The sequence below is a fragment of the Syngnathus typhle genome, linkage group LG20, assembly GCF_033458585.1.
Source record: "Syngnathus typhle isolate RoL2023-S1 ecotype Sweden linkage group LG20, RoL_Styp_1.0, whole genome shotgun sequence".
Lineage (NCBI taxonomy): Eukaryota > Metazoa > Chordata > Actinopteri > Syngnathiformes > Syngnathidae > Syngnathus > Syngnathus typhle.
In genome coordinates, this window is record NC_083757.1 from 6,882,966 (window position 1) to 6,899,797 (window position 16,832).

General features: G+C 49.6%; 3 protein-coding genes across 11 annotated transcripts; 1 reads left to right on the plus strand and 2 right to left on the minus strand.

Moving 5' to 3' along the window:
• The first annotated feature begins 371 nt into the window (after positions 1-371).
• On the plus strand, positions 372-6,323 carry si:ch211-80h18.1 (uncharacterized protein LOC555593 homolog). 7 transcript variants are annotated; one of them, XM_061267592.1, is made up of 20 exons: positions 372-410; positions 608-672; positions 747-806; positions 1,045-1,071; positions 1,223-1,264; positions 1,486-1,512; positions 1,605-1,664; positions 1,782-1,811; positions 1,897-1,947; positions 2,009-2,056; positions 2,124-2,231; positions 2,311-2,385; positions 2,446-2,484; positions 2,557-2,694; positions 4,991-5,050; positions 5,119-5,166; positions 5,258-5,293; positions 5,465-5,500; positions 5,601-5,645; positions 5,740-6,323. In XM_061267592.1, the coding sequence occupies exons 1-20, from the start codon at positions 400-402 to the stop codon at positions 5,772-5,774; spliced, it is 1,041 nt and encodes a 346-aa protein (XP_061123576.1). In that variant the 5' UTR covers positions 372-399; the 3' UTR covers positions 5,775-6,323. The 7 variants fall into 7 exon arrangements, 5 of the variants coding, with proteins under 5 accessions (XP_061123576.1, XP_061123578.1, XP_061123579.1 ...); XM_061267594.1 differs by lacking the exon at positions 5,119-5,166 and having other exon boundaries at positions 5,267-5,293; XM_061267595.1 differs by lacking the exon at positions 2,311-2,385.
• Positions 5,944-9,914, minus strand: hsf1 (heat shock transcription factor 1). 2 transcript variants are annotated; one of them, XM_061267578.1, is made up of 13 exons: positions 9,167-9,914; positions 8,662-8,770; positions 8,437-8,573; positions 8,235-8,359; positions 8,039-8,105; positions 7,898-7,959; positions 7,633-7,824; positions 7,406-7,551; positions 7,227-7,299; positions 7,065-7,170; positions 6,915-6,968; positions 6,689-6,737; positions 5,944-6,593 (listed from the first exon to the last, which is right to left on the minus strand). In XM_061267578.1, exons 1-13 carry the CDS (start codon positions 9,290-9,292, stop codon positions 6,463-6,465), a joined length of 1,377 nt encoding a protein of 458 aa, XP_061123562.1. In that variant the 5' UTR covers positions 9,293-9,914; the 3' UTR covers positions 5,944-6,462. The 2 variants fall into 2 exon arrangements, with proteins under 2 accessions (XP_061123562.1, XP_061123561.1); XM_061267577.1 differs by having other exon boundaries at positions 8,030-8,105.
• Positions 9,915-10,059: 145 nt separating this feature from the next.
• jtb (jumping translocation breakpoint) lies at positions 10,060-12,413 on the minus strand. 2 transcript variants are annotated; one of them, XM_061267615.1, is made up of 6 exons: positions 12,036-12,413; positions 11,055-11,156; positions 10,938-10,978; positions 10,644-10,729; positions 10,471-10,547; positions 10,060-10,392 (listed from the first exon to the last, which is right to left on the minus strand). In XM_061267615.1, exons 2-6 carry the CDS (start codon positions 11,144-11,146, stop codon positions 10,236-10,238), a joined length of 453 nt encoding a protein of 150 aa, XP_061123599.1. In that variant the 5' UTR covers positions 11,147-11,156; positions 12,036-12,413; the 3' UTR covers positions 10,060-10,235. The 2 variants fall into 2 exon arrangements, with proteins under 2 accessions (XP_061123599.1, XP_061123598.1); XM_061267614.1 differs by having other exon boundaries at positions 10,471-10,550; positions 12,036-12,411.
• Positions 12,414-16,832: the final 4,419 nt, after the last annotated feature.

The following is a 16,832-nucleotide window of genomic DNA, read 5'->3' on the forward strand; positions in this document are numbered from 1 at the left end:
ATGGGGGGTGCATTTCCTGTGGTTTCCTTACCGGCACGGATGAATGACTGAGATGAACTAGATGAAGTTTCCCCCAAACGCAGGAATGAGGAACGCACGCACGCGCAGACACACAAATCTATTAACTAAGCGGGCTCGCATGTTGAAGGCAGCTCAGGCTTCAGCAAGAGAAACTCATGAAACAAACCGAGCAGGAGTCAAATTCAACATTTTTCACTCACTCACTCACTCACTCACTCACTCACTCACTCACTCACTCACTCACTCACTCACTCACTCACTCACTCACTCACTCACTCACTCACGCACGCACGCACGCATACACACACACACACAGGCCCCGCCCCCTGGGTATAAAATTGTGAAGCAGCTCGCTCGCTAGTGCAGAGCAACATCATCATGTCGGCTTGGTGAGTAAACCCGGGCAGCGGCACCACCTGTAGCTCTCTAGCGACGATTCAAAGGACAGGGCGCCCTGACTTGTGATGCACAACAAGTCACAACAACAGTAGTGACAAATTGATGGACGCGACCGATGATTGCTATTGATCAGCTATGTGCCAAGAGAGCAAATGCTGGGTGAAAATGGACGATTTGTACTCCTCAGGAACTTGATCTTGACCTCCTTGTTGATTGTCCTAGTAACGGCGGCGTGGACAGCTCCCGTGGAGGGTAAAGGCCAAAAAGAGGCAATTTGGTGGTACGTCGGCGGATGACGACGTGCGAGATGTGTCCTTCTTTTCCAGAGCGGGAGGAGGTGGAACCGAGCGAAGAGGCGGACGGCGAGCAGTCCGAGGAAGACGAGGGTAGGCCGAGGCTCTTGGCCGTTTTGCTCATTTTGGGCTGAAAGGCCCTTCTGAAGTGACAAAAAGTGCTAACTGAATGGAGAAGCTTCAAATGGGAAAGATTAGAACACGGGCACGGAAAGTGATCAAAGGTAGTCGAGGACGCTTGTGTGAAGATGGAGCAGTGAGCGAGAGGTCGCTGGCCAAGCGCATATCAGAGGAATCGAAGGAAAATGCCCATGTGTGGTTTTCCTTTCAGACGATGACGACTCCACAAAGAAGGAGGGTGAGACCTTTCACCTCGTAACCAAAGTTGGGCCAAAAGGAATGCCACAATAAATTCAAGCCTTGAATCAAAGTGACCCTTTGTCAAGTTTTTAATTAAGCGCAGGAAACATGAGCACCCTTCACCCACCCTCCACTCTGCTCTTCGGCAGGACCCGCAGGTGCCCACCAGAGTGCGACGTGGGGGGCTTCAGGTAAGTCCACCCCACCCCCCAACCTGCTGCTTTTCCCATCCTGAAAAACCGGTTTGTTCCACATTAATCCTGCTTAGATAGGAAAGGTCAGGGGCCTTATTTTCAGCACTTTTCTTCCAAATATTTTGGGCTGCAAAACACTGACTTGCGTCAGCTGAGACATGATGCCCGTGATCATCAACGATTTTATCCCGTTTATTGTCATCCGGTTTACTCGACAGGTGTCAGACCGCATCCCGACGTCAGCGGTGAGTGAACGTCTGGGGAAGACCGAGCGAGCGAGCGGGTGGAAGCCGGCGACCCACGCATCCGAAGCTGACGGCCGTTTGTAACACGGCAGGTGCTCAAGGAGCCCCGGTGGCCGCAGGAGAGTCGGGTGGACACGCGGACACTTCCACAGGTATGTGCGAGGATTTGGAAAGACAAAGAAAATATAACAGTCCGGTCGTGTAAGAACCAACTGGCGTCAATTAAAGCACATCAAAGTGGGCGCCTCATTTCTTGCGTGTGTCCGCAGATTCTGACGCCGTGGACACGCGTTTAAACGGTGAATCCCCCCCCCCCCCCCCCATAAAAAAAAATCAACGACTAGGACGGGCAAACAATCAGCTCTCTTTCCTTATGCGCTTCAGTCGACGGGGAGAAGCCGTTGAACGGCGTGGGCGGAGACAAGGACGTGACAGGTGAGAAACGAGGGAGGGTGTCAACGGAAGGAATAAGGTGTGATCTGTGATTGGTTGTCAGGGACGCTGATATCACTTGAGGGAGCGGCTTTTCACCCGGAGTACGCAGGTGAGTAGCCGGGGGGCGTTCTGTTACGAGGCGTCTTGTACAACTGACTCCAACCGTTCTGATGCAGATGAAGAACGCTCGACTGAGTCGGACGTCACGGAGCGACAAGGCGAGCGTGCCTCTGACCGATGGCTCGGTACGCCTGCCACTGAGCGCGCCCATCAGGACGACTTGAGTACGAAGGCTCCAAAACAAAACACTCCATGATTTGATTTGGAAAGGGATAAATGCATCCTCTTGTGTTCCTCCATCAGCATCTTCCCCCTCCTCCTCCTCCTCCTCCTCCTCCTCCTCCTCCTCCTCCTCCTCCTCCTCCTCACATCACGCAGGTAATCACAACTCGCAAACAAAGATCGTACTCCACTTTGATGCTGTCTTGTGTTGAACAGGAAATGGCCGACAGACTCGGCCGCTGGACCAAGACGGAGGTGGGCAGCCACCGCCATTAAGGACCGACGGCATGAGCTTCCCGCAACGTTACTCTTGTGCGTGTCCCGCAGTGACGGCTCAGCCGGGCCAACCTTCAGTGGAGCTTCACACTCAGCAACTCAGTGAGCGGACCCGGCCGGCGGCGACCGCTCCCGTCCACCTTTCCACTTTGCCGCAGGAGACGAGTCGTCCACAGGAGCACAGCACAGGTGAACTTCAGCGTCACACAAACCACTCCAATAAGTAATCGTCTCAGCAGCTTAGTTTGAGATACGAGCCTTGTCCTTGAAAAGTAAACCTCACCTCGACGAGTGACAATTCTCGACAGGCAGGTAATAGACTGGCAATAGTCCGTACAAACAGTAACATTTATTCTTGGAGAGTCTCTCCTCGGAAGAACCCTGCTGTCAGCCGAAAAAGCAGCAACCGTGGCAACACCTGCTGAAAATCGTCACTCCCTTCGTACTGTATCCAAGTCCGTCATCTCAAGGCGCCACTGTCGACCACTTTACTCATTCCGTCACATGAGTAATTATTATAATATAGTACAGTCAAACATAGGTTTTCGACCACAATCCGTTCCAGAAGGCGGTTCGAGAAGTGAATCTTTCGAATTCCGAATCTATTTTTTCCCAATACAAATAATGGGAAAAACATAATCCGTTCCAAGACAAAAAAAACCCGCCTTTTTTAAGCATTTTTTCATTTGCGCATTTTTGTCCGATCGCGCAACGGCAGCGCACCACCGAACGCGCAACCGTAGCGCGCCGCCGACCGAGCAACTGCACCGCGCTGGTCGCATAATTGTGACCGAGCCGTCGCTGAAATTTAGAAAATATTTTTAAAGTCCTGATGGACTTTCCAAAATTTAAGTGGACCTCAATGCGCAGGGAGCTTAATTTGGTCCGACCGCGCAACCCCAGCGCGCCGGCCGGACTCACTGTTGCATTGCTTTAAGAGCGTCTTTGTGTTTTAGGATGGCTTTACTGCTCCCACTTGCTTTCTTTGGAAGGATGATTAGGAGTTAATGCAATACTCAAAGTAACAAAAATACCATAACAACGAACGGAGTCAGTCGGCATCCGGGCCGCGCAGTCGTGTTTTCTCGGGTCCTCTCGCGAGGTTCGACCTCCGAATTTTTGTTCGACAACCGAGGCAAAAAATCTCGAATTTTTCGTTCGAATTCTGATTTGTTCGAGAACCAGGACGTTCGAATAACGAGGTTTGACTGTAATAGTATATTACTATTACTGTCACATGACCTTACTTCAGTGCTTCTCAAATAGTGGGGCGCGCCCCCCTTGGGGGGCGCAGTGCTATTCCTGGGGGGGCGCGTGTGACCCTGGGGAACAGGCTTTTTTTTTTGGCAGTACTAGAATAAAGTGTAATTGCGCGTTTACTACAGCAGGGGGCAGTGGCGCTCTCATTGTTACTTCTGTCACGTTTGCGACAGTGCAACATTTTACGACTTACAAGACAAGTTAGGATAGTCACGGTGGGGAGGGGGGGCGCGAATAGTTTTCTTCTTGCTAGGGGGGGAAGTAACAGAAAATAATTGAGAAGCACTGGGTTAAATAAAGGTTAACCTAAAAAAAAAAAAAAAAAAAAAAAAAAAGTGAACCCTGAACTTTGAACCCGCGGTGACCCCGCGGTGACCCCGTGGTGACCCCTGGGTGACCTTTGAACCCTGAACTTTCAACTCTAGTTAAAAATCGAAAATGTGCACATGACCCCGTGAACTTTGAACCGACCTTTGACCCCTGGGTGAACTTTGAACCGTAAACTTTGACCTTTGACCCCTAGCTAATTACGTTTTTTTTTTTTTTTTTAAACCGGCATAGCAGAACGATCCATGGTCTTCAGATGCCGCGCTGTCGCCATCTCCTGGTCAGTTAGTGAAATGCCTTTGCTGATGTTTTTTTTCTCTCAATTAAAACAAATCAATTAGCCAGTTGGTTTTCTTTATTTAATATCTATTATCAGACAAAACCAAATTGTGAATCAGTCACCTAGGCTATAGCAGAACAAACAATCCATGGTCTTCAGATGCCACGCTGTCGCCATCTCCTGGTCAGCTAGTGAAATGCTTTTGCTGTTTTTTTTTCCTCTCAATTAAAACAAATCAATCAGCCAGTTGGTTTTGTTTATTTAATCTCTGATATCAGACAAAACCAAATTGTGAATCAGTCACCTAGGCCAGTGCTTCTCAAATAGTGGGGCGCGCCCCCTTGGGGGCACGCTGCTATTCCTGGGGGGGCGCGTGTGACCCTGGGGAACAGGCTTTTTTTTTGGCAGTACTAGAATAAAGTGTAATTGCGCGTTTACTACAGCAGGGGGCAGTGGCGCTCTCATTGTTACTTCTGTCACGTTTGCGACAGTGCAACATTTTACGACTTACAAGACAAGTTAGGATAGTCACGGTGGGGGGGGGGGCGCGAATAGTTTTCTTCTTGCTAGGGGGGGGGCGTAACAGAAAATAATTGAGAAGCACTGCCTTACTTACAGAATCGTCCGTACTCGTGCGCACTGGGCCGGCAGGGGACGCTTTCGCGGACACTTCATCAGGTACGCATGTGCGCGTCCGCGTGCGTGCCAATTTCCATGCTTTTCATCAGTCACGTTTGATGATGCAGGCACACTGGCGTGGCGCACTGAAGCCGTTACCATGGCAACGCATTCACGTAAGTCCTTGCTGCTGTTTTGTGTACTTATGTCAAATTTTGAGGCGCTGTCAAACAAGTCGCTGTCTTTGTGCGTGCGTGTGCACTTAAGTCTTTTCAGAGCCAACAGGAACATCCCTGGACTCCAGTGAGTTTGACACTTTTCATTTTGACTCCAATGTATGTTAACCTTTGATATGTGTCAACTACTTTCAATCCTCGAGTCAACCACCTCGCATAGTCCAAACACCCGACCGACGCAAACAAAGAGAAAGAATATCATCACACGGTGACATCATGAGACTTTGTTTTGCTACAGGTGGTGGGCGAGTGTCTGAAGACCCCCACAAGGCTGGTGAGTCTCAGCATGGCCACGTCAACAGTCGTCACCGCCGTGACATGTTGACCATGATAATTGTGGTTTGCGCGCTGCCGGCATGGCTTGTTCCCCGCAGGTTCCGTCACTGAACAGTACGACGCTTGGGGTCAAGGTCCTGAAGGTGAGGCCTTCACTGCTCGCACAATTGGCCGGCGTAGCCGCGACGATTGCACTCCATCCATTAACGTGTGGCGCTGTTGCGTTTGTGCTAACAGCTGCGGAGAACGTGGAACTGGAGGAAACCTGCTGACTTCCAATGCAAGCCTCAAGTTCACTTTTCCCGCCGCCGCCTCCAGTGTGCCGACCTATGGGAACGCCCCTTTGGCCGTGTTTAGGTCCCGCCCACCCACAGGCAGGGGAACGTTTGAAAATGTTTAATAAGATTTGTACACTGTGATCAATTTTAGAAGCAGGTGAACTTGACATTAAAATGTCTTTTAATGACTTTGCAAAAAGTGTTTTGGCGTCCTTTGAACATCAGTTTTACATCCCATTCTGACATCACCACCATCCTTTACCATCAGTCAAAACATGAGAAAGATAGGCCCTAATGATGAAACGGTTGAGTTGTGCAATCACAATAACAAACATATTCAATGAATCCCTATGTACGGCAGCAAATTTCCCTTTAAATTGGGAAATATTACTAAAGCTCAATTTTGCCTCGGAGCGATTGTGCGTGCGCATGCATGAGTGACTGCCTGTCCTCGTGTGGGCAGGTCACATGACACGCCATAAGGACTGTGCACAAACAAGTTTAATGTGGATTTCCATGGTAACAGAATAAATATGAAAGCAACGTTTCCAAAAATATGCTATTCCTTGTGATAAAATAAAAGCAACAAAAAATAATGGCTGGTTGTCTGCATAGTAAAACTGCTACCCCTGACCACATTGGTAATAAAGTAGTACCTCCCTCCTGCCCTCACCTCGTCACGTCAGAGGTCAGAAGTCAGGTCTGGACTGAGGAAAGGCTCCTCCCCCAATTCCAGGAGCGACGGCAGGTCCGCATCACCCCCACCAACCGGGTCACAAATCTGCACTGGCGTGTACTGCACCAGCTGCTTTCCTGGACCAATCACATTGCACAGCCACAAACGCTTAGCGGTAGCGTCAAGGTCCGACGTGCCGTTGTCATCCCGTAGCAGTTGCGAGTGCCTTTACCTGTGTCGTCGCTTCCATCAGCTCCTTTGGCCAAGTTGTCAGACAGAAGCTAGCGACAAAAGACAACTTCTTTACTAGGAGCAAAGACGGCGCACCGCACCAACGTAGCGATTGTTGCAATGTCATCATCTCAAAGACGCTGCGTCGCGCGTCAACATGAACTTCGAGGTCATGCGGTGATGAATTATGAGGGTGAGTGAACGAACACTTAGTGGCTCACACTCACAGTGTCCAAAGCGTTGATGTCAAAGTCTCCTGGAGGACAGGAAGGGCTGAAGAACTGAACACACAAAAGTTAAAGTAGATGTGTGTGTCACTCACACATGCACGCACAAGTCGACGAACGCTCGATCGCCCGCGCATGCAACGCACGTACCTCCATGAGTGGCGACGTGTCAAAGGTGAAGGTTTGGCTGTTGAGAATGTTCTGTAGGTTTTCCAGACTGTTGTCGATTGTCTCAATGTGATCCGACAGTTCTGACCTGAAAGACACGCGTGAGCACTGTTCTGCCACAGAACAAACGAGCGAGCCTCATACTTGTCGATACACGCGAGGGTCTGGCAGGTCTGCGCGGGGTCCGGCTTGGCGGTGGCTGGGCGAGGCCTGGGAGCTGAATGCGAAGCAGAGGAAGATTTGGGGGAGTTTCAGCAAAGCCTTTGTGGACAGAAAGCGGACGCAGCCGACGGGTGCCAAGAGCGGCTCCCAACTCAACTTGCCCGTCAGCGCGCTGGTGTCAGGCGTGTCGCTGTCTTGAAGAATGGAGTCGATGAAAGTGGTGGGAGAAAGCGGCGTGTCTCCAGACGTCGGCGCGCCCGCTGCCGCATCGGAAGGGGCGGGCTCCTCCTCCTCCTCGCCGCGCTCTCTGTGCGCGTCACGCCAGAGTGGACATTGTGCGGCAGTGGAAATGAAGCTGCGACACTGCAGCGCCGACGTCGGTCCTCACCTCGCTTCCATCCACTCGCTGACCGTCTCCTGTGGCGGGGGCGTGGCCAATTCCGTGATATCAGAGATGACGAGCCCGGCGGGGGATTCCGCCGGGAAGATGGAGGGCGCGACCTGCACGGGCTCCAAAGAAATCGAGCGAGCGTATTTGGGCAGGGGTTGGGCGGAACCCGAGTCGTTGAGCATCAGCGGGCTGCGGACCACACAAACAAGTCAGACGTCGACTAGGACAAGTAGCAAAAAATACACGCTGGAGAGCAACTTGCAGTTTCCTCTTGACTCCCATGATCCTGTTGGACTGGACCAGTGACACTAGGAAGTGGATCAACTGCAGAGGGACAGAGGCGCAAATGACGTTTCCAAACAACAAGAGACTGCGGCAGCTTTGGCGGCTTTACCTTGCTGACCATTTTCTGTTGTTGAGAATGCTTCTGTCTCAGACACACAACTTCCCTCCACAAAGCCTCGTTCTCACTGAAATACCAAAAAGGTTTGGGTCAGGTCCGCCACAAGTGCAAGAGCCACACGAGCTGGAATACCCGTGATGCATTGGAAACTTTGGCGCCGGTGAAAGTCGGCCCAGCTCCGCTTTGGAGTTCTTACTGTTTCATGGCAATGATTTTGGAGTCTATGCTCTCCTGCTTTCCCTTCATGGCCTGCACGTCGCTCAGGAGTTTACTGACCTCGTGGGATGAGAGCTTGCCCTCTTCCGGGCGCATCGAAGACACCTGCGGCAGACGGTGGCGCTGTCATGACGGCCGTATTTTCCGGAACGGCGTACCTTCTTACGAGCGCCTGTTCGTACGTTGGTGACTTTGCGTTTGATGTTCTGCAGCAAGTGCTCTTGGCCTCTGACAAAGAACGGGTGTTGGAACTCAGTGTCGTCTTTCTCGGGTTTTAGCAGGCCGCCCTGCTCCAGGTGGACCACCTTGCGGAAGCCATCTTGAGAGAGAAAAGCGAGGAGCCCTCACTTGCGGCAAAGCTCGAAACTCAAAGGAAAGCGGCCTATTTTTTACGAGCTCGTACTCACACATGTTGAGTTGCCGAATGAAGCTGGCCATGTTGTTGTGTTTGAAGAACTTGGGGAGAACCTCTTTGGAGAAGCGAGATTGATCATACACGTGGAAACTGGTTCCGCTCTGACACGGGTCAAACAGACAAAAAAATACGTCGGGAAAGTTGGGATGGAGCCACAAGTTCATTGGCGTCTGTTAAGACACCGACTTGAGTCAAGCAATCTAACCCGGATGTCCAACCGTTACGTCAAATGGCCCACTGGGACGACGACACCCCCCGCCCCCCATTTCTATTGGACACAAAGTGCTTTTTCGGCATCGTCATTTGGTCCGACTGCACTGGCTTAAAAAAACTTTGGTACTTGCCTCGAGCAGCTAATGACACTTAACGTTCCTGTAAAATATTCTAGGATAAACAAAGTTAAGCCGCCCCAACGCTTCACCGCTGACGGCGGACACTCTTGTGCCGAAGCTCCAGTGGTCAGAGCAAAACGAACGAGCTCGAGCCATAAGTCATACCGGGCTCCAGCAGATGAGCGACTCTGTTTCGGGGTCTTCCAACAAAGTCCAGAGTTTGCTGAGGAAGGCCGGGACGTTGCTAGCTGCCATTAGCGAACCTTCCACCGAACCTCCCGCGCACTCCATCGACAGGCGCAAAGGCGTCCCGCAACTAACTCAGCAGCGACCCTAGTTGCTCGGGCCACTTCTTGTGTCGGTGCTCTCCGATAGTTTCTTTCCAAGGCCACAAACAAACGCGAATCAACGACTATGGAAAATTCCAAACAAGCAACTGCGCAGCACCAACAATGTCTCGCGGTGATGACGTCACCAAAAGCCCCGACACAGGTCCTTTCAAAATAATGGCGCTACACCCGACGCGATACAGTGTACACCTCGGAAAAGTGCACCAAGTGTCACGACTGCAGATTTTAGACAGTGGGTATTACGTCATCGACTCGCCGCCATGTTGAAATTGCGTCACTTGTTTTGCTGAAGATGACCATACTTAGGACCAAGTTTAAGCATTTATGAGAATAAGAGTGGGTTACCACGAGGACACACAGCATCCAAAGTAAAAATGGGGACCTTTTTGCACAGCCGAGTTGAAAATGTTGCCTCGAATTTGAACCATTGCGTCAAACACAACAGTAAGTCCGCTTGTAGTATGAGCTCCACTTTCAGAGGTAGGAGACCACCATCGTGTCATCGATCCAAGCGACTGAAAGCCCATTCGTTAGCGGCTCCCTCAACCGACGTGTTGCCCTACGTCCCAGCTTTCACTGCCTCCATGTTGGAATCCACTCGCAAGTGGAAAGGTAAATGCCGGCCGGGACTCCACCTCCTTTGCTAGCAAATGGCCTTGCATTATCCTTTCACGTGGCAGGAGACGACTAAAACCATCATTGACCCTCTTTTCTCAACCCTTCTGCCTCGGTCACACAACCAGGAAGCTTTATTAGCACGGTCATCAGAGTTTTTGGCCAAAGTCCGACTATGAACAGAGAACACACGAAAATGACGTCATCGAGTGGGGGTCTGTGGGTCTCATGCATTTTTGCATCAAAGTTTGTATGGCAAGTTGGTGCTGCTAGATGGACTCAATCTGTCGGCGGACTTTCTCTGAGGCGAGGCGGTCCAACCGGCGCTGACGCAGGACCACCGAGACGGCCGACAACGCCGTCACGGACAACACGACCGCTTCAAACTTCCAGAAGAGACGTTCCTCCATGATGGCCGAGCGGCAGCTGAGATGGTCAAAGAGAAGATGTGAGAAAATCTCTTGGTGTGCCCCAAACGTGGGCTGCGTGGCAACCGGATCGGACCTTTTGTACTCGTCCCGGTTGGATTTGGTGCAGTTGACCTTCTCCACGTAGCCCGTCCGACCACACGCCGGCCTCGTCTTCTGAACACGAAGGCAAACGTTAGTGAGCGGGCGCCACATTAGCTAGTGGCTATGTTGGCCACTAGCTCACGTGGCGAGAGCGAATCCACGTACCGCCTGGAAGGCGTCGCACTGTGAGCATTCTGTCGTCACCACAAAGTCCTCCAGCAGCCAACAGGGGGTGATGCTGACCTTGACGGCTACGTGTAACAGACAAAGCAGCTTAAGGAGTGTGGGAGCATTATGGAATAAAAGGCAATTTGTAGGCGTACTCTGTATGAATAACACTGACATACGGTGGAAACTGAAGCAGCCTCAAATATCATCATTTGTAATAAACAATGCAAAATGAATTGGGGTCTGATTAATCGATGGAGTCGTAAATTCAACAACTTGGTAGGCGCTTACCTGCAAGTTTGTCTTCAGACAGCAAGGCGGCTCCAAAAACTCTGGAAGGCAAGCGTCAGAATGAGCGAACGACAGAGTGGTGGAGCGGCTGGGCAATGTGAGTGGCGGAGCACCCACCTGAGAGCCACGAGGCCCCAAAAGAGCGCGTGCAGGGCCAGCACGCGAGGGCGGCAACATGCCAGCGGCACGCGCCAGCAAGCGCTTTCCATCACACCGATGCTGAAACAGGGTCAAAGGGCGTCACACATTTGTACGTAGACGCCGTATTCACGTGTGACTCTGATGTCCATATCGGATGTGGCGAGGGGCGGCCATCAGTGAAGGTGGGAGGCTCTTGCTCATGCCGTTTGGACAAATTAGCAAAATTGGCCTGTCACCTGGTGGCGTTTAGCACAACGGCATTTTAGTCGCTTGAAACTTGCAAATACAAAAGTGTGCAGCGCATTAAAGGATCAACAATCGATTGCTTGATTTTTGTTTGTTTCACTCAAAATATTCATTCCATCGTTTGTTATGAATGGAATTTATACTGGGCAGCGTCAGTGAACTTTGGCCCTGGGCTCCTCTGAATGCCTGATCCTGTATAAGTGTTGTGGTCGCTAAAAAAACTGAAGATGCGTACCAAGATTGGCATTGTGCTTTTTACTAAAAAGCTTATCGTGTTAACAATTACAACGATTTAACAACTTGCATGAGCGGAGTCACAGAACCTTTTCTCGTTGTGCAGCAAGCGCTTAATTTCTCTCATTTATCTTATAACTCCCACGTTGGTTCACCGTTGTCTTTTTTTTTTTCCAGTGTGTGTTAAGTTTGTTTTTTAACTTTTTCTACGTGACTTTGGGAGATCTGTCCATTGACAGTTGTCACATCCAATATGGCGTATGCGCTAACGTATAGCATCTCAACGAGACGTCCAAATATTTCGCCAACGTTTCAAAATTTGAAATGTCAAAACCTGACGCAATAAGTTATGAATTACGTTTATCCCTCCTAAACAAACAAGGTGAAGCCATTCGCGACAAAGGTCACATATGAAATGCTCATGCTAGAAGTTCGTCTTGTAGCAGATGCTAGCTTTTGCTTGGTTAGCTCACTCACCGTCATCGACGAGTCGCGGGTCCAGTAGTCATTTGAGCACCCAGTCAAGAGCGCACTTTACAAATGTCAACCCGAGTCAACGACCGAAAGTGACGACGTCTACCCAATATTTTCTAGGCTTATTTACGACGACAACTTCAACAAGACCCCAAAGTCTCCGTAATGGCCGCAGCACGATGTCACGCACTAACCCTTCATAATTAAAACTGACACTCACAATTGGTCGGTTGGTGGAAGAAAAAAAATAAAAACATTTGTACGACAAACGTTCATCTCATCAATTATTCATATTTCCATCGAGCATATCTATTATCCCTTTCCCGTACAATCTAAATTATCAATTGGATCGGAGTGCTGCACTTTATTTTGAAGTCCACGTTTTAGCGGATTTTGCTACGTGACCGTCGCCTACGTCAACACCATTACGAAACGTTAAAAGAAATCTCATGCGTTGTAATTGTTATTCTGATTTAGGGTTTTGGTTGGTCATAAATTAATATATTAGAGTCCATACAATTGTGATGACCTGTGAAGAGAGAGCAATAGCAATGTGTATATATTTCTATTAGTTTATACGAACCTATATTCTTTTTATACTTTTCACATCAATCAATGGGTCAATCAATCAATTAATAAATCAATGTGTAAATATTCCTATTAATTTATATAATGTATCTTGTCAATCAATATGTAAATCCATCCATCCATTTTCTGAACCGCTTAGTCCCCACTGGGGTCGCGGGAGTGCCGGAGCCTATCTCAGCCGTCATCGAGCAGTAGGCGGGGGACACCCTGAACCGGTTGCCGGCCGATCGCATGGCACACAGACAAACAACCACTCGCACACGCACTCGCACCTAGGGACAATTTGGAGTTTTCAATCGGCCTACCAAGCATGTTTTGGGGATGTGGGAAGAAACCAAAGTGCCCGGAGAAAACCCACGCGGGTTGCATGCAAACACATGCAAACTCCACACAGAGAGGGCCGGAGGTGGAATCGAACCTTAACCAGTGCGCCACCGAGCCGCGCCAATATGTAAATACTCTTATTAATTTATACAAACATAGTTGCTCCATCAGAGCTCAGACACAAAGCTTTGTAGCTTTCTAGTACACAAGGCACACACAGCTCAGTAACTCCATGACACATAGACACAAAACATTCAGTAGATAACAGGACATCCAGGTGATAACAGAACAGATGTCCACCTTACCTGTTTTTTCCTTTTCCCCTCTCTCTTCTCTTTCTTATTTCTACTTGCAGACACTATAAAGCCTTCTGACTGGAAGTATGACGTTGTTGTTTTATCTCCTGAAGTGCATTGTGTACTGACTGCCGTAAAACAACCCAAGATCTTGCAAATAAAGAACCAACTGTTACTCCACATCTTTGTTTTCATTGCTCGACGGCGGACATCTTGGACAAAACAACACCAGATTGTGAAGGGTTTCTAGGTTTCGATCCACTTGGTTCCTGAAATGTTTATTTTCTCGTCTTCATGTGCACACACCACTCTCCTTTCCGGCCTAACCTTTGTGATGATGGCATTTTATTTTTAATGCAGTCTTGCAATAGTGTCCGCAAGGGAATAATCACTAAAAATAGACAAAAAAATTGAACGTTTTTTAAAGAGGTGTATATTTGATTGAAGTTATTATCATTCGTTTGTACACTTGATTGAACTTATAGTTACTATTGCTAATTTATTGAGCCATTCATTTATTTATTTATCTATCCCACTACTGTGACATCTGAGCTTGCATCTTGTTGATCAATAAAGGGGATCGTATTTTTGTTGTTTGCTATTGTAATTATGACTGCATCTTTGGTGGAATCGTCACCCAATGTTCCTCCTCGTCATCATCGTCACAAATATTGACGATCAAAACTGACGGCAGCTCGAAACTCATGTGACACAAGTTGTTTTCTTTGTCACGGCGAACAACAAACAAAGCATGTACTCCAAACCACATCTCGCTGCCATCAGAATCAGCGCATCGCTTTTCAGTCAAACAGCAACAACAAGAAAATGTTTGTTGGGCAATAAATTTGAAGGAATGATTGGCGGCAGGAATTGAGTCAAGACAGCGGTCAGATGCTGCGAATGAAGACACGGGAACACTTGGACCCTGTCGGACATGGGCACACCTGGCCACTCTGATCCGAGCCCTGGCTCCGCCCCCACCAGCAGTAGTTGGCTTTGTGACACTGCAGTGACAAACCACTAGTATGTTAGGCCCTGCAGTGCTGGTGAGAAAGCGCCAAATATTTACCAGGTAACTGAAGCGACGCCTCCTCAGGCGGCGACAAAGTCCGGGAAGTCGTCGAAAGTTGTCACGATGACCAGACCCGAAACCCGACCGGATGTCGTCGAGGTGACGTCCGGTGGTGGTGCGCCGCGGTGCCGCTTCCCTGGTGACCTGGCATGACTGACCAAACGCGTTTCAGCGCCCCGAGGTGGCTCGACAAAATGGCCGCCCGAGGGTGCGCGTGGCCTACCTCCGTGGGCAGGCTGCATATGGCCCCCCGCAAACACGCCCCGGTCAGCAGCACCGCAAGCAACGTGCTGGCGCTTGTCTTCATCTGCCTGCGTTTGTCTTCATCTGCCGCTGCTCATCTACACATCCAGCCAGCCGACGGCACTGCACAAAAAGGCAAAACAGACAAGAGTAATCCTCTTAGGTTGCCCGGTGTCACATGACCGCTCCCATACAGCGTGCTCATCTCAATCATCTTTATCGCCGTTCTCCAAATCCATCGATGGTCTAAAACAGGGGTGTCAAACTCATTTTTTTCGCGGGCCGCATTGTAGTCATAGCTTCTTTCGGAGGGCCATTATGACTGTCAACCCAAATAAATGTATGAGCACCTCATATTATATACAGTAAAAGCTACAAAACAAACTGACAAATAACTCGTTTTCAAATCAGATGAGTAAAAACTGGTCAAATATTTAAAAAAAAGATATTAAAAGTGAAGACAATTTGCAATTCTAGTAATGACACACGAATTTGATGCACAATTTGTCTTTGGGGGCCACATAAAATGATGTGGCGGGCCATATCTGGCCCCCGGGCCTTGAGTTTGACACCAGTGGTCTAAAATAACGAACATCAAACGCAAAGACACAAACGGCGTCATGTGGACAACATCGACAAACAAGAATCGTCATATACCTGTGCTGTCACATGAGCTATTTTTTCATACATCACCACCTGCACGCACACACACACACACACACACACACACACTTTAATAAGATTAACAGATTTTCAGATCCTGCAGCTTGCAGAGGTTTAGCGCTGCTAAATGTAGCTAATGCTAACACAAGTTGCAAAGCATCCTGCGGACACCTGACCACATGGTGGTCATCTTCATTGATTTTGCTGCTCTCTTGCTGCTCTCCATGTGGCTCACAGCAAAGCAGGGTACTAGTGACAAATGTCGAGAAGCAGCCCATCTAGTGAGCGTTCCAAGACCGGCATTGATTCCAAGATAGGGTAAACTCAAGGCTGAGGGGGCGGAGCTAAGCACTGAGCTGCAAACATGCCGATTGAGCTTCATGTACTGCTTTGTGTTGGACTTCATGAAGCTTGTGGACACCAAGTAAGGCTTCTCTCCCGCAGACAGAATGCGTGCAAGAAAATCGGAAGCGTCGAACAAACACATCTGCTATGAAGCAAGCCCGGCGATGCAGTGGGGTCAAGAATTTCAATTCTGGTCCTCCGTATATCTGACAGGAGGCGGAGCTTTCTGATGTTTGGAGAAAGTTGTGCTGCTTCACAGGTTAGCAGGCGACCAATCACAGAAGGTGACGTCCATGATGTTGTTGGTCCTGATGCCAAAGTTATTGTGGTTGCCTAGCAACGGGAGCATGCCTTTCAGGTCAAATCAGAGAGGGAAGGCTTTCATTGGTGACATCTCCATGACCCCACCAAGGCTACATGCTAGTCATGAACGCTAACAACAGACAAAGCAGTAGAACGTGAGCGTGTTGGTCAGATGACTTGTTCATGGGGTGGGCCGCTGCGGGTGGTGTCAGTTTCTTAGATCCGATCAGGAAAAGTGGCGCGGGGCGGACAGGAAAGTGAGCGTCACGCTGACGATTTGCATGGCTTCGACGTGATTGGACCACAAGTCAGCGAGCAGATTACAAGCGCTGATCTGGGATCTTTTTTTTCTCAGGCCGAGGCGCTCGTGCGACACTTGGGTCAAGGCTCAATCTGACCTGTCTAGGACTCTGCCGAGACGCTCGTCAAGAAGACAAGGGACGCACCACTTGCAGCCGACCCCCCCTCCCAAAAGTTGGCGGAAGCTCCGATGGTAAAAGCCCCCGGATCTTCAGCCCTGATGGCAAGGGCAGGGTCTGGCATTCAATTGGATTAAGCAAGCGGGAGGTGGATTAGCTGGCCGGCGTGCCGTGCCTGCACATCACCGTGGAGACGCCAGAATAGCAACAACATGGCCGCCAACTCGCCAGTCTTCCAGCCATTTGACATCCGAACGGGAGGTCCAGAACAAAACTTTAGCCGGCTTCTATTTTTTGCTCTGACCAATCCGGTGGCGGACGAATGAAGGCGAAAGGGCAGCGGCGCGAGCGCTGGTGCCGGTGAAGTCGAATGACAGTGTCAATTTTGGATGACGTTCACGCGTTCTGTTCTTCATGCGTTCATCTTTGAGTGAGTGCTGCATTGTTTTCTTTTCTGGACTCTCGCCGACTTGGATTCCCCTTTGAGCGAGCGTGGTACCAATGATGAATGTGTGATGTCATGACAAAGTACGCCGGAAGTACGCCT

Coding starts and splice junctions, on each gene's coding strand:
- si:ch211-80h18.1 (XM_061267592.1), top strand. Junction 5,051..5,118: donor TTTCGCGGACACTTCATCAG/GTACGCATGTGC, acceptor TTGATGATGCAG/GCACACTGGCGTGGCGCACT. Junction 5,294..5,464: donor AGGAACATCCCTGGACTCCA/GTGAGTTTGACA, acceptor GTTTTGCTACAG/GTGGTGGGCGAGTGTCTGAA.
- hsf1 (XM_061267577.1), bottom strand. CDS start 9,292: ATGGAGTGCGCGGGAGGTTCGGTGGAAGGTTCGCTAATGGCAGCTAGC. Junction 8,771..9,166: donor CGCTCATCTGCTGGAGCCCG/GTATGACTTATG, acceptor GACCCGTGTCAG/AGCGGAACCAGTTTCCACGT. Junction 6,594..6,688: donor TGATGGAAGCGACGACACAG/GTAAAGGCACTC, acceptor TGATTGGTCCAG/GAAAGCAGCTGGTGCAGTAC.
- jtb (XM_061267614.1), bottom strand. CDS start 11,146: ATGGAAAGCGCTTGCTGGCGCGTGCCGCTGGCATGTTGCCGCCCTCGC. Junction 10,979..11,054: donor TGGGGCCTCGTGGCTCTCAG/GTGGGTGCTCCG, acceptor CTTGCCTTCCAG/AGTTTTTGGAGCCGCCTTGC. Junction 10,730..10,937: donor GTCTGAAGACAAACTTGCAG/GTAAGCGCCTAC, acceptor TGTTACACGTAG/CCGTCAAGGTCAGCATCACC.